A 14,930-nucleotide genomic window follows, 5' to 3' on the forward strand; every position below is an offset into this window, starting at 1 on the left:
CGGAGCTTGCAGTGAGCTGAGATCCAGTCACTGCACTCCAGCCTGGGCGACAGAGTGAGACTCCGTCTCAAAAAAAAAAAAAAAGTTATGTTTATACTATATGGTAGTCTATTAAGTGTGAAATAGCATTATGTCTGTAGAAATCAATGTATATACCTCAATTTAAAAATACTTTATGGCTAAGAAATACAAACGATCATCTGAACCTTCAGGACGTCATAATCTTTTTGCAAACAGAGGGTCTTCTCTTGATGACGGCTGCTGACTGATCAGGGTGGTGGCTGGTGAAGGCTGGGGTGGTTGCGGCAATTTCTTAAAAGAAGACAACAATGAAGATTGCTGCATCGATTGACTCTTCCTTTCATGAAAGATTTCTCTGTAGCATTCAATGCTGTTTGATAGCCTTTGAGTCACAGTTGAACTTCTTTCAAAGTTGGGGTCAATCCTCCTCAATCCTGCTGCTGCTTCAAAACAAAGTTTATGAAATATTCTAAATGCTTGATTGTCATTTCAACAATGTTCACAGCATCTTCAGGAACTGCTCAAGAAACCACTTTCTCTGCTCATCTGTAAGAGGCAACTAATCATCTGTTAAAGTTTTATCATGAGGTTGCAACAAATCAGTCACATCTTCAGGCTCCACTTCTAATTCTAGTAATAGTCCTCTTGATATTTCTACCACTTCTGCAGTTACTTCTTCCAGTGAAGTACTGAACCCCTCAAAGTCATCCATGAGGGTCAGAATTATATTCCAAACTCCTGTTCATGTTGATATTTTGATCCCCTTCCATAAATCATGTATTTAATGGCACCTGGAATGGTGAATCCTTTCCAGAAGGTTTTCCATTTACTTTGCTAAGATACATTAGATCAAAGGAATCACTATCTATGGCAGCTATAAGTTTGTAAAATATATTTCTTAAATAATAACACTTGAAAGTCAAAATGACTCCTTCATCTGCAGGCTGCAGAATGGATGTTGTGTTGGCAGGCATGAAAACAACAATAATCTCCTTGTACATCTCCATCAGAGTTCTTGGGTGACTAGGTGCGCTGTCAATGAGCAGTAGGTCTCAACAATGGTCTTAAAATACTCAGTAAACCCTGCTTTAACAGATGTGCCATCATACAGGCTTTGCCTTTCCATTTATAGAGTACAGACAAAAGAGATTTAGCAAAATTCTTAAAGGTCCTAGAACTTTGGGAATGGTAAGTGAGCACTGGCCTCAACTTTTGAAAAGTCAGCAGCTGTATTAGCTCCTAACAAGAAAGTCAGTCTGTCCTTTAATAAGGCTTTGGAGCCACACATTGACTTTTCCTCTCTAGCTGTGAAAATCCCAGATGGCATCTTCTTCCAATATAAGACTGTTTCATCTACACTGAAAATCTGTAGCTAACTTTATCAGTTATCTTGGATCTTCTGGATAACTTGCTGAAGCTTCTTCATGACCACATGCTGCTTCACCTTGCACTTTTATGTTATGAAGATGGCTTCTTTCCTTAAACCTCAGGAACCAAGCTCTGCTACCTTTTAACTTTTCTTCTGCAGCTCCCTCATCTCTTCTCAGCATTCACAGAATTGAAGACAGTTAGGGCCTTGATCCGGATTATGCGTTGGCATAAGGGAATGTGGCGGCTAATTTGATCTTCTTTCCAGGCCACTAAAACTTTCTCCATATTAGCAATAAGGCTGTTTTGCTTTCTTATCATTCATGTGTTCACTTGAGTAGCACTTTTATTCTCCTTCAAGAACTTTTCCTTTGCATTCACAACTTGGCCAACTGTTTAGTGTAAGAGGCCTTTTGGCCTATCTTGGTTTTCAACAGCGTTCCTCACTAAACCTCATCATTTGTAGCTTTTGATTTAAAGATAGACATGCAACTCTTCCTTTTATTTGAACATTTAAGGCTATTGTATGGTTATTAATTGGGCTAATATCAATATTTCTGTGTCTCAGGGAATAGGGAGGCCCAAGAAGAGAGGGAGGGAGAGAGGGGAATGGCTGGTCAGTAGTTAGAACACACACAACATTGATCAAATAACTTTGCTGTCTACATGGGCAGAGTCTATGGTGCCCCAAAACAATTACAATAGTAACATCAGAGGTCATGGATAACAGATCATCAAAACAAATATAATAATAATGAAAAAGTTGAAACATTGTGAAAACTACCAAAATGTGACACCGAGACATGAAGTGAGCACATCGGTTTGGAAAAATGACACTGATAGACTTGCTCAATGCAGGGTTGCCACAGATCTTCCATTTGTAAAAAACACAATAATCTGTGAAATGTAATAAAGCACAATTAGAGGTACGCCTGTGTTTTTTAAATTGTGGCAAAATGTACACAGCATATTTACTATTTTAACCATTAAATATATGTTCAGTAGCATTAAGTACATTCACATTGTTGTACAACCATCTCCATCATCCATTTCCAGAACTTTTTCTTCTTCTCAAACTGTACTCATTAAATAACTTTCCATTCTCTCCTCCCCATAGCTCCTAGCAACCACTGTTCTACTTTCTACCTCTGTGAACTCAACTACTCAAGGTACCTTGTGTAAGTGGAAGCATATAGTATTTGTCTTTTTGTCACCAGCTTCTTTCACTTAGCATAATGTCCTCAAGGTTCCTTCATTTCGTAGCATGTGTCAGAACCTCCTTCCTTATTAAGGTTGAATAATATTCCCTTATATGTACATACCACATTTTGTTTATCCATTCCCCTGTCAATGGACCCAGGTTGTTTCCACCTTTTCGTTCTTGTGAATAATGCTGCTATAAACATCGGTGTACAAAACTACTATGTCTTTAACAGTTTCTGCCTCTTTTAATAATCAGGACATGTTCCCTTCACAAAAGGCAGCTGTAGTGGAACAGACAGGAAAGGCATGGGACTCTTACTAGTTACTGGGAACATAGTAAATATTAAAAATCACAAATCAGGACTTCCACTTCTGGGAAGATTGAATATACCTACTTTTTCCTATTCCTTCTACCAAATACAACTAAAATACCCTGGACATTACAAATAAAACAAGGGGAAGATGACCCTGAAAGGTAAAGAGTAGAAGGAAAACTGGCTAGGGCCTTAGGACCCAAGGAGCAACGCAGATGTGGAGAGCGTAGAGTTTAGGGGGTGGCTGCAGAAGGGCACCATGAGAGATCCTTGTGGTGAGAACAATATTCTGTATCTTGATTGTATCAATGTCAATATCCTGCTTATGACATTGTATTACAGTGCAGCACACTGTTACTGTTGGGGCAAACTGGGTAAAAGGTATATATAAATATATAATTATCTCAAAATAAAAATTTAAATCAGGCTGGGTGTGGTGGCTTGGGCCTGTAATTCTAGCACTTTGGGAGGCCGAGGTAGGAGGATTGCTTGAGCCAGGAGTTTGGGACCAGCCTGGGCAAGACGGTAAGACTTTGTCTCTCAAAAAAATAAAAAAAAAAAAAAATAAATAAACACAAATCAAAAATCCAGGAAACCAGAAGTTTCTCTGTAGTTGAATTTTCCATATAACTTCATATTATTTTTCAGTTAGACACTGGAGTCCCGTATACTAGAAAGAACTTTGGAATCATTCCCAAGGCCTAGTTTTTTTATCCAGGCTGTTCTACACTCACTTTCTATATCTCATCAATCACTGAAGTTCTTGGAAGCAGCAACTTCAATGGACACTATTTTTACAGCTAAAAGGCAGTCCATGGATTGTACTATGACTCATTGTGTTATGAAAAGCAAGTAAAAATCTGTCCAGTTACTTTCTGTGAGGTGAATGTTACCTTTGGTTATCTCTAATAAAAGTCTGAAACAGACATGGAAGCCAAGGGCACCTCTTCTCAGCTTTCACATAAAGGGATCGTTAAGCATGAGCTGCCAGGTAAAAACACTGAGTGATTTTACACAAAAGTGAGGCAAACAAGCGTTATACTTCGAGGGAACTGGTCTGGCCTAAGGAAAGCACAGCTATACTCTGCCTCCAGAAGACACTTAGTCTTGCCTTCCAGAGAGAGTTGTGCCACCCAAGAGAGAACTCATATGTAGATCCTAATGTTCAGAAGATTAAAAAAGAATGAGTACTGAACTCAGTGTAAATGCTCAGGTATATGACAGACATTGAAAGAGTAGAGTGTGTCGCTAATTATTGAGAAAGAAAACAACAAATTCCTCTGATATGCAAAGGGGAGAGGCAGTCAGAAATTGCTTGTCTGCCACATTTTCCCAACAAAAAGGTTCAAGTCAAGATCAAGTCATGATGCCAGATCCAAAGTGTACAAAAAGTATGGCTGGGTTCACATCAACTGTTTTCAGAAAAATTCTTCTTTTTTTATCTTTAAGAGACAGGATCTTGCTCTATGGCCCAGGCTGGAGTGAAGGGGTGTGATCATAGCTCACTGTAACCTCAAACTCCTGGGCCCATGCAATTCTCCCACCTCAGCCTCCCGAGTAGCTTGCACTATCAGCATACACCACCACACTCAGTAAATTTTTTAGATACAAGTGCTCGTCATTTTGCTCAGGTTGGCCTCAAACTTCTGGGCTCAAGTGATCCTCCCACTTCAGCCTTTCAAAGCGCTGGAATTACAAGTGTGAGCCACCATCCCCGACATGGGATGGGGCCCATGTTTCTGAATGTTTTCAGAAACATTCTTCAGCATCAATAGTACCATCTATAGACTACACATTTCATTAATCCTATTAAATAAATAAAAATCACAATGTTCCCTTTTGTAGAACCAATAAAACACAAAACATGCTACTCAAAATTGGATTTGAGGTGCAATGGGGAAGTTTACTGTCTTCTTTTAATTCCAGTTTAACAAATCTTACCTCCCCACAGTGTTTCTTGGCCAGTTCTTCTAGGCGAGATTTTAACAAATTAACACTTTCATTTGATAGACCTTTGGCATTTTTTAACTCTATTTCAGGAACTCTGGAAAAGACAAAAAAAAAAAAAAAAAAAAAGAGTTACTCCAGAAAGTATAGCCTGTTTGCATCAATATTTGCTAAACTGAAAGCACTCTGGGCCTGAGGTCCTTAATCTCAAAGGGACTTCAACATATCCCTGTAACTCCAGTTGACACAGTGGAGTCACCTGCATCCTACAGGGAAGAAGTGGGCTGGCCAAAGCCTTCTGTCTGAGCTGTCAGACTTACTTGACCCCTGTATCTAATTTCAGCTTTACAATCCGATTAAAATTTCCCAACATCAATTACTATTTATTTCCTATGATTTGCCCTGGATCCCTAACTCTGAGTTCTTCGCTTAAAAAACAAACAAACAAAAAAAATCATTCCAGTTCTGTGGCTGACTCTAGCCTAGTAATTTAACCATGTGCTCCTCTGTATGGTAATTCTCTACCCTAGCTTGCAGCCGATGTGAATTAACCTAGCTCTGACAGCTCACTGGCAAGGCCAAGTGCTCTGCACTCAGGTGTGCTCTAGCGTAAAGCAGAACAAGAATAACCAGGTAAGACGGAGCCCTGGTGATCCCTCTAGTATTCCCACAACACACTGCTGCCTCCCAATCACTCATTCTGATCGAAACAAGGCGGAAATGCTCACTTCCTGTGTATAAATACATCTAGTCATGCACACTCTCTGCAACTCTGCCTAGAGCTCATCTAAGTCAACATTTTCAACTCAAGGAAATTACACAACCAGCCCTCGGATTTCATTTCATTCCCAACCAATAAATATCCAATAACAACTCTCTGAGATTAAATAGGAGTAGTTTAATTTTAACTGGAGATGATGATTCATCACTTTTTACCAAGCATTTCTGAGTAATTCATGACATTTCACCCCATGAAGTCTTGAGTATGCACTTATCTATGCGTTCTCTCAATGCTTCAGTATGACAGGGTGCTATGATCATTATCTATTTCTATAGATAGAAACCTGACAGAAAGTAGTTTATATGAGGGAAAGAATAGAAAAACCAACCATACAGTCCTCAGTCTATGTATGGAATCCGGGGTTAGATTCCTCCCTCCCCAAAGAACTGGGATGGGGCTGAAATTTCCAGAATTCCAGAATCTAACCTGGGAGTCTCCTTTCACAGTGGTATCAAGGACTATTCTGCAGAAAAGCAATGTTTTCCTGAACCGTATTCAAAAGGATAAGAATATTACCCCAAATTAAGCTTTTTGTCATAATTTAAAAAATAAGTAATCATTATATAGCAATGTTAACAGAATGGTGAAAAATTCATCAATGATGCTAAACTTCAAAGAAAATTCTAATGTTCTCTTTATTTCCTTGCCATATAATTCATAGTTTGTGTAGCTGATATAATGTTTGCTTTTTAACATTTTATCAGCATTTCAATGTTAAAAACAATCATCCCATAACATTTTTATCAAGTGGACACATTAAGATTTACCTGAATAGTTATCTAGTGCCATGATTCTTAACCAGGGGTGATTTTGGCCCCAGGGGATATCTGTCAACATCTAGAGACTTTTTTTGGTTGTCACAACCTGGGGAGAAACGTACTCCCAACATCTAGCAGACAGAGGTCAGGGATGCTACTAAATATCCCACGAAGCCCAGGACGGCCCCCACAACAACTGCCCACATGTCAGTATTGCCAAGGTGAAGAAACCTCGCTCTAGTGTTTGACATTTAGACTTCTTCCAATTGCTTTACTTTCACAAATAATGCTATAATTAATATTTTAGCACTTATATATGTGTAACATTATAGTACGTATAACTTTTTCTTTATTTTGATTTTTCAAGAATAAACACTTTGAATTCTTGAGGCTATGGTATAATAAAAAATTATATATTTGGTCTTTGATCCCTGTTCCTGGCACAGAGATCCTATTACCCTTGGAATTTCCTGAGCAACAGGGGTGAGAGGAGCATCTTATGTTTTTCATAACAAATCCCTTCCAACCATACTGGAGTTAGTGCTCATGAGGTAACTCTGGTCAGTACCTGGATAGCTTCAGGATTAGGACTGGTCACCAGAAAAACTAAGCCTTTGATTACAGGGTGAGAAATTTCAATCCCATCCCAGATCTTTGGGGAGGAGTAGAGGGCTAAAGATAAGTTCAATCACCAGTGGCCAAAGATTTAATTAATCAATCATCTCTATATAATGAAACCTCCATAAAAACCCCTAAACGACAGGGTTCAGGGAGATTCTTGGTTGAAGAACACAGGGAGGTGCTGGGAGGGTGCCATGCCTGGAGAGGGTATGGAAGCTCTGTGCCTCTTCCCACACACCTTACCCTTCATAATTCTTCCATGTGGCTATTCCGCAGCCGTATCCTTTAAGACAAACTGGTAAATGTAACTCACAGAAACTGAGTTCTGTGACGCATTCTAGCAATTATCGCAACTTAGGAGGGGGCAGTGGAAACCCCCAAATTTACAGCCATTTATAAATACTGGCTATAAATGGTCAGAAGTATTGGGACTTGCAACTAGCATCAGAAATGGAGGCAATCTTGTGGAACTGAGTCCTTAATCTGTGGGGTCTATGCTAACTAAAGATAGTGTCAGAATTGAACTGAACTACTGGACACCCACATGGTATTAGAAAAGGCATAATGTATTTGGTGTCAGGAAAAAAAAAAACCTAGAGAGGCACTGTCTTAATTTTGTTTCATAAATTTTTAATTATCTTTTTTCATTAATGCTTCATTAATATTTTTATAGTAGGTATAGTATACCTACTATAATACTCTCAGTAGTTTTGGGGGCTAAGAACGGTTACTGACTTCAAGGAGCTCAATTTTGACCTATCTGTCTTTTCATATCCTCCCTATCACTTCTTAGGATAATAAATTCCATAAATTTACCACCCACTGTGTAAAGCAGAGTTTCCTTTTATTTGTCCTTTTCCTTCTCAGAAACCTTCACTGGTTCCCCATCCAGTAAATTCCAACTACTTAACGCCATCCAGGCCAACCAGCCTTTGCATGTGGGATGTATGGGGAAAGATTACACAAAATATACATACTTAAGGGCTGATGGCTGGCTGGGTGCAGTGGCTCATGCCTGTAATCCCAGCACTTTGGGAGGCCGAGGCGGGTGGATCACGAGGGCAGGAGATCAAGACCATCCTGGCTAACACGGTGAAACCCCGTCTCTAACTAAAAGTTCTGAACCAGAGGTGACATCGCCTTCGGGGGAATTTGGAAATATGTAGGCTATTTGGTTGTTTCAATGCCTGGAGGACACTCGTGGCATTGGTAGGTGGGGGCCAGGGATGCTAAGCGTCCTGCAGTGCACGGCACAGCCCTGCACGATGGACACTCGCCAGCAGTGCCCCAGTGAGAGGCAGGACAGCTCCAAATACCCTCCCTCACTCTAGGCAGCGAAAGGTCATCTCAGGCACAGACTTGCTGAGTTTCTAATACCAACCATACTCTAACTATGTAAGTGCTTTCAATAGTCACCACGCCTCTATTGTTTTCTTCCACATTTTTCCTCTTCCTAACTTATGAAGAAATAAATAAACAAAAGTTAACACATCAGAGGAAGTAAAATAGTCACTGGGCAAATATTAGTATCTGCCGTGACAATTCTATAGCTATAAACAGGCTTAAAACGAGACAGGTTTCATGAAAATATCTATTGTTGATGTAGTTTTGTTGAAATATAGGAAATGAAATTTTATGTGGAATGGGAGCAGGAAGGAGAAAATACTACTAATTTCAATCTGTTTCTATGTTGTCAAAACAGAAAACTGAAACCATGTCAAAGTTATTTATAAATGTACTCACACATCTGGATAGGTAGGTGGGCATTTAACCCTCAAATCCACTTTTACATATACTTCTTCACCAGTTAGGCCTTGGGGGTACAAAACTAAATTGATTTCAGGGGCCTCTTTGACCTAAAAGAGGAAAAACAAAAACTTTTTTTCATAGCTGTAGAGCCAATCATTAATGATTAAGATAATGATCATTTTAGATCAAAAGTTCTACTTTAAAAATATTTGCAATTATATTTTACATAGATAATCTGGCATACTTTCCAAAAGCATGATTTAAAAACAAAACCTGAGCCAGAGAAAATGCATTTTCCTTTTTTAAGTCATCTAAGGAACGAACCAAAATGTTCCACTCAGCTTCCATTCATTCAGATGTTACTGAATTATTATGTCTGGGTGCTCTCCGGGAGGCTGGGAGTGCAGAGGTAAATTTAGACAGACACAGTCCCAACCAGCCGATATAAACTAGAAGACAAGTGATTTCAAATAGCGATGAGTGCTGAAAGAAAACAAAGCAGAGTAGAGGGACATAGTGGTGGGCAAGGAGAAGATATCTAGACAGGGGGGTTAGGGAAGGACTCTGTGAGCAGGGGAGATTTGAATTGAGATCTGAATACTGAGATATTAACAAATGAAAACCCTTGACAAGGACAGAACTGCATGTTTTCAATCAACTGCTTTTCAGCAAATCACCAAATACCCTTGTTCTTCAACTTATATACCCTTTTTCCAAAGTGGATTTGAAGTAGTTCATATTCTATGTATATAATGAAAAAGGGGAGTCTTGAGAGAAAAAATAATGGCTGAGCACTCCCATGGCCCAGGCACCTTACCAACTTTGCAAGGCAGGTGCCATCTCCATTTTACAGATACAGAAGCTCAGGTTCAGGGAGTTTTACATTCTTGCCCACAGATACATAGGGACAGAGCTGGGATTCAAACCCGCCTTGACTCCAAACCCTGTCTCCTCCCATAAGCCACTCTTTTATTATACCATCCTAAATTGCTGGGATTGAGCCTTGATTTTTTTCTCTGAATGTCCTGGCAGGCAGGGCAAAAAGAGAAACGTGGTATCATCAGAAAAGAGAAAACCTAAAAATTATTTTAGGGAAGCAAAGTACTTAGCAACACTAAATGCTAACAGAAATTTATAACATGAACCTTACAAGGAGTACCATATAATAAACACTGTTCTCTTCTACTACGTGTATAAAATTTGTAAGATCACTTCTTATACAGCTTTATAATGATCCTTGATAAATGCGTGGGTCCTTCCATAAAGCATAATTCTGCAAATGTGGTCCCAGGAGGGTTAAGCACTCTTTGGTCCACAGGCCTTTCATCCACTCATTCACCCATCACACATCCATCACCCACATTTGTTAAGCACTGACTCTGTGTCAGGCACTGTGCTTAGTGCACAGAGGTGAGAACACGGATATGGTTACTGCTCTCAAGGAACTTCAGTCTGGTGGGGGAAAACAAACATCATAAACATGTAAGTGCACGTTTAGAGAGTGCTGTTGAAGAGATGACATGGTGCTCTCCTTAGCGAATGACTTGGGGTGTGAGGGTATGTAATTAAATGTGGTTATCAAAGAAGAACTATCTGAGGATGTAGCAGGATGTAGCATTGAAGCTAAGACAAGCCAGAGACCAAGCATTCCAGACAAGGAAAAAAAGAGACTCAAAATACATTTGAGAATTATTTCATTCAATAACAATTTTTGAAAGGTTTTTGTTTGTTTTACCAGGCACTGGGCTTGTAGCAATGGCATTTCAATATGAGTGGAAGACAATGAAAAATTCAATTGCCTCTATTTGTCTAGCTGCCTAGCTGGAGGAGGAGGGATGCACACGGGGAGGTGGCCTAGGCCCATACTTCGATGGAACGAAGAAATAAAAAAAAAAAACTACTTATATCTTTATTTGATGAAAATTTAAAAACGAAGTCATGAACAAGTTAAAAGTAAACTTTGGGCCGGGCGCGGTGGCTCAATCCTGTAATCCCAGCACTTTGGGAGGCCGAGACGGGCGGATCACGAGGTCAGGAGATCGAGACCATCCTGGCTAACACGGTGAAACCCCGTCTCTACTAAAAAAATACAAAAAACTAGCTGGGCGAGGTGGCGGGGGCCTGTAGTCCCAGCTACTCAGGAGGCTGAGGCAGGAGAATGGCGTGAACCCAGGAGGCGGAGCTTGCAGTGAGCTGAGATCCGGCCACTGTACTCCAGCCTGGGCGACAGAGTGAGACTCCGTCTCAAAAAAAAAAAAAAAAAAGTAAACTTTGAAGAATTTGGTTTTTAGTAACATTGGAGCAGAGGGGGAAAAAAAAACCCACAGGGACCATAACACAGAAAAATAGGTCATTTTGACTCTATTCACATTTTAAAAATCACATAAATTACATAAACAAATGCATATGATTAGGAGAAAATATATGCATTATATGACCCAAAATGCTAATTTTCTTAAGATATTTAGCTCTTACAAATAAACAAGAAAATGGACCACAGGGTGGGAAAGTAGACCAAAGAGCATAAGCAGTTCACAGGAAAAGAAAAATCAATGGTTTGTAAACAAAGGTGTTCTAGATAATTTATAAATAAATAAAAATGAAAATGAGATATGTTTCCTTTATCTGGCAAAGATGAAAAAGTCTAACACATACAGTATTGTTGAAGATAAAGGAAAAAAACACCACCATACACTACTGGGGGATCCAGGGATTGAAGCAAGTTTTTTGGAGGGATGTTTCCAAAAGCTATCCAATTACAAATGAGCAGACCTTTTGCTGTTGTGGAAAGCTAGCCAAACTAAGGTAGCAATTCGTAACTATCTATAAATTATAGATACTTTAAACTGACAGTATCCAAACTTTTTACAAACGCAAAAGTTTTTAGCATGCACCTCAAAATGTTATTTATAAATGATATACATACGCTACTAAACTGAAATTTATATGACAACACATCCCCACTAAAAGAAGTTGGAAAAAAAATCTAACCTGAATTTATTGGCAGTAAATTTAGCCTGGACTAACATGAGGTTAGTAATAGTGTTTATCTGTTCAGTGTGAAATTTGAGTATTTCTGTGTTTCATTGTGTTTGATTTTCGATGCTGCCCCAGACACTGAGGAAGGTATTAGGTAACGTGTGTAATGTGCACACATAAACGTGAAAAGAAGTACTTCTGAGTTCTGAAACCCATCAAGTCTCAAGAGTTTTGGATAAAAGGCTGGGCATGGTGGCTCACACCTGTAATCCCAGCATTTCGGGAGGGGAGGCGAGAGGATCACTTGAGGTCAGGAGTTCGAGACCAGCCTGGCCAACATAATGAAACTCCATCTCTACTAAAAATACAAAGATTAGTCAGGTGTGGAGGCAGACACCTGTAATCCCAGCTGCTCAGGAGGCTGAGGCACAAGAATCGCTTGAACCCGGGAGGTGGAGGTTGCAATGAGCTGAGATTACACCACTGCACTCCAGCCTGGGTGACAGAGAGAAACTCCCTCTCAATAAAGAGTTATGGACAAAGGATTTCGGACCTGCATCACTTTTCCCTGGCAAACAGTAGGTGATAATAAGTGCTTGTCGAATGACTAAACTCTGATTCATGCTTGAGACCATCAATTACTTGCCTGCCGGGCCTATGAATGTGTTGAGGCCATTTGCCCTATGTACAACAGGCCACAGACAGCTATTTAAATTCTTCTGTCTGTCTGCTATAGTTTTTGCTTTGGTTTGTCTAGTCTTCCATCTTGTTACGAAAGCCACCAGCTATAAATTCTTGGGGTTACCAATATCCCAACCTAAAAGAAGTTGCTTTTTTTCTTCCATTTTTCTACAGCCCTAGGAGCAGACAACTAAGCTTGTATAAAGTAAACAAACTGGTTCAGAACGAAGCCTTAGGGACTTTGTGTTGAGTCTGGTGTACACTTCGAGACACCTATTTTGGCTGCCTGTTGGGCCTACTTCCTGATTCTCAATGTTTGGGAACATCGAAGTTGCCCAATCACCAACTTCTCTGTCATGTTAAGAGGAATATTTATACTTTTACTATTTCAGGTTACAAATAACTTCATATTAAGCATTAGAAAAGTAAGCTCCCTGAGGGCAAGGATTTTTGTCTGTTTTGCCCACAGCTGTATTCCTAACGCCTAAAACAAATTTCACGAAGGAAGAAGAACCCTGAGTTTGAGGGAGAATATTTTGCCCTGATAGCTCCAGCAGATGGTATTTCTTGAGGAAATCCTGGATGTGTAGATAAAGCAGATGTTGTGAAATGCCCGAGTTAAAAGCAGATGAAGAGGCCAGGCGCAGTGGCTCACGCCTGTAATCCCAGCACTTTCAGAGGCCAAGGTGAGAGGATTGCATGAGCTCAGGAACTTGATACCACCCCTGGCAACAGAGCAAGACTCTGTCTCTATAAAAAATTTAAAAAATTAACCAGGTGTAGTGGCATGTGCCTGTAGTCCCAGCTACTTGACAGCCTGAGGCAGAAGGACTGCTTGAGAATAGGCTGCAGTGAGCCGTGATCATGCTCCTGCACTCCCGCCTGGGTGACAGAGCAAGACCCTGTCTCAAAAAAAAAAAAAAAAAGCAGATGAAGTTAAAAGTATGTTTTAAATGATAATATGATAACATTCAGAAACAGTTTGGTAGATCAACTCTTCAAGGATGGGGAAAAAACTGTCAGTATAAATAATATATAATGTGCCTTAATTTCCAGACAAAAACGCAAAATAATATTTTAAAGGCAAAATAATATTTTAAACAAAATGCCATTTTAAAAAGTCTAAAGCAAGTTGGTTCAACCCGAGGCCCATGGGCCGCATGCAGCCCTGTATGGCGTTGAATGTGGCCCAACACACATTCGTCAAGTTTCTTAAAACATTGAGGGTTTTTTGCGATTTTTTTTTTTTTTAAGATGGTCAGCTATCGTTAGTGTTAGTGTATTTTTTGTGGCCCGGGGAAGCCAAAAGATTGGACACTCCTGCTCTAGACTCAGTCTAGAACCCTCTCTCCACTACAGCTAAGATGAATGTGTGCTATATTCTCCTGAGCTAAATGTCTTAGAGGAAGGTGCAAACGTATGCAAAGTTCCTCCGTATCGGAAAACACAGTGAGGATACCTGGGAAGTACAGCGGGAATTATGCGGCGTGCAGATTTGAATGCATGGATGAAACGAGAATTCTGATTGAGGACTTTAAGGCCTGTGCGAGCGCCCAAAAAGCGTTCTCAGAACAAAGCAGCAACGGGTGCGTATGAATGTGCTGTTGTATCATCCGCGAGGGCTTTCGGGGGGAAAAAGGACAAGGTTGGAAGGGATGTTACGGGATGTAGGCAGGAATAAGAAGCAGTGCCAGGTAAGAGAGAGGAATCCTGGGGAATTCCTCTGGGGAAATCATGGGGAAAGGGCTGTGGAAGAATTCGGCCTAGGTGGGGTTCTGGAGACCAGCTGCAGGTGCAAGAACTAAAAGTGAGCATGGGTGGAACCTGAGGGATGAAAAACTGCAGGATCTTAGAGCGGCGGCCCTATCTGGAAGTGTCTGGGCTTTGGCCCAGGGCCGGGGGAGGCCAGGGCACACCAGCCCGGGCCTGACAAGCCACGTTCCTACCGGTCCGCAAGCGTCCGGCCGCAGGTCTTGGAAATCCGCGCCATAGATGGCCTCCAGGGCCTGTAGTTCGTGGTCCTGTCGTTGCGGGTAGCTCTCTGGAGGCTCGTCCCGGCCGCGCCCGGGGGCCCCACGGCCCCCAGCCATGGCAGCGCTGCGCCCAAGGCGGGGCGGCCTTGCCGGGGCGGCGGTGGGCCCCCGGCAGCCTGTGGGGCGGGGCTCCGCGCTGGGGACAGGCTGTGGGCGGGGCTGCGCGCTGGAAACGGGCTCGTGGGCGGGGTTCCGCGCCGGGGTCTCGCTGTGGGCGAGACTCAGTGCAGAAGAAGGACTCGTGGGCGGGGCTCGACGCCGCCGGGCGGGGCCAGGCTAGGGGCACGGGCCGTGTGCGGAGCTGCGCGTCGGGAGCCAGCTCTGGAGGCTCCAGAAGCCCAGGCGAAGGAAGAGGGCCGCAGGACAGCTTTGCCCACATCCTGCTGGGGGAAGGGGAGCAGAGGAACTCCACGAAACTAAGAAATGAATCACACAGATAGGAATGAAAACGCCACGTTGTATAGTTTTCACGAAA

General features: G+C 41.4%; 1 protein-coding gene across 1 annotated transcript in view; it reads right to left on the minus strand.

Moving 5' to 3' along the window:
* Positions 1-14,554, minus strand: part of EIF2AK4 (eukaryotic translation initiation factor 2 alpha kinase 4) — a 111,088-nt gene extending 96,534 nt beyond the window's left edge. The window contains exons 1-3 of the mRNA XM_011932719.1: positions 14,369-14,554; positions 8,757-8,869; positions 4,848-4,950 (exon numbers count right to left, since the gene is read on the minus strand). Of these exons, the coding sequence (XP_011788109.1) occupies positions 4,848-4,950; positions 8,757-8,869; positions 14,369-14,512 (360 nt within the window). The 5' untranslated portion in view covers positions 14,513-14,554. The remainder of the gene's footprint in view (positions 1-4,847; positions 4,951-8,756; positions 8,870-14,368) is intronic.
* Between the last annotated feature and the right edge of the window lie 376 nt (positions 14,555-14,930).

This window comes from Colobus angolensis, unplaced genomic scaffold (genome assembly GCF_000951035.1).
Source record: "Colobus angolensis palliatus isolate OR3802 unplaced genomic scaffold, Cang.pa_1.0 Scaffold97, whole genome shotgun sequence".
In the NCBI taxonomy this organism is placed as follows: domain Eukaryota; kingdom Metazoa; phylum Chordata; class Mammalia; order Primates; family Cercopithecidae; genus Colobus; species Colobus angolensis.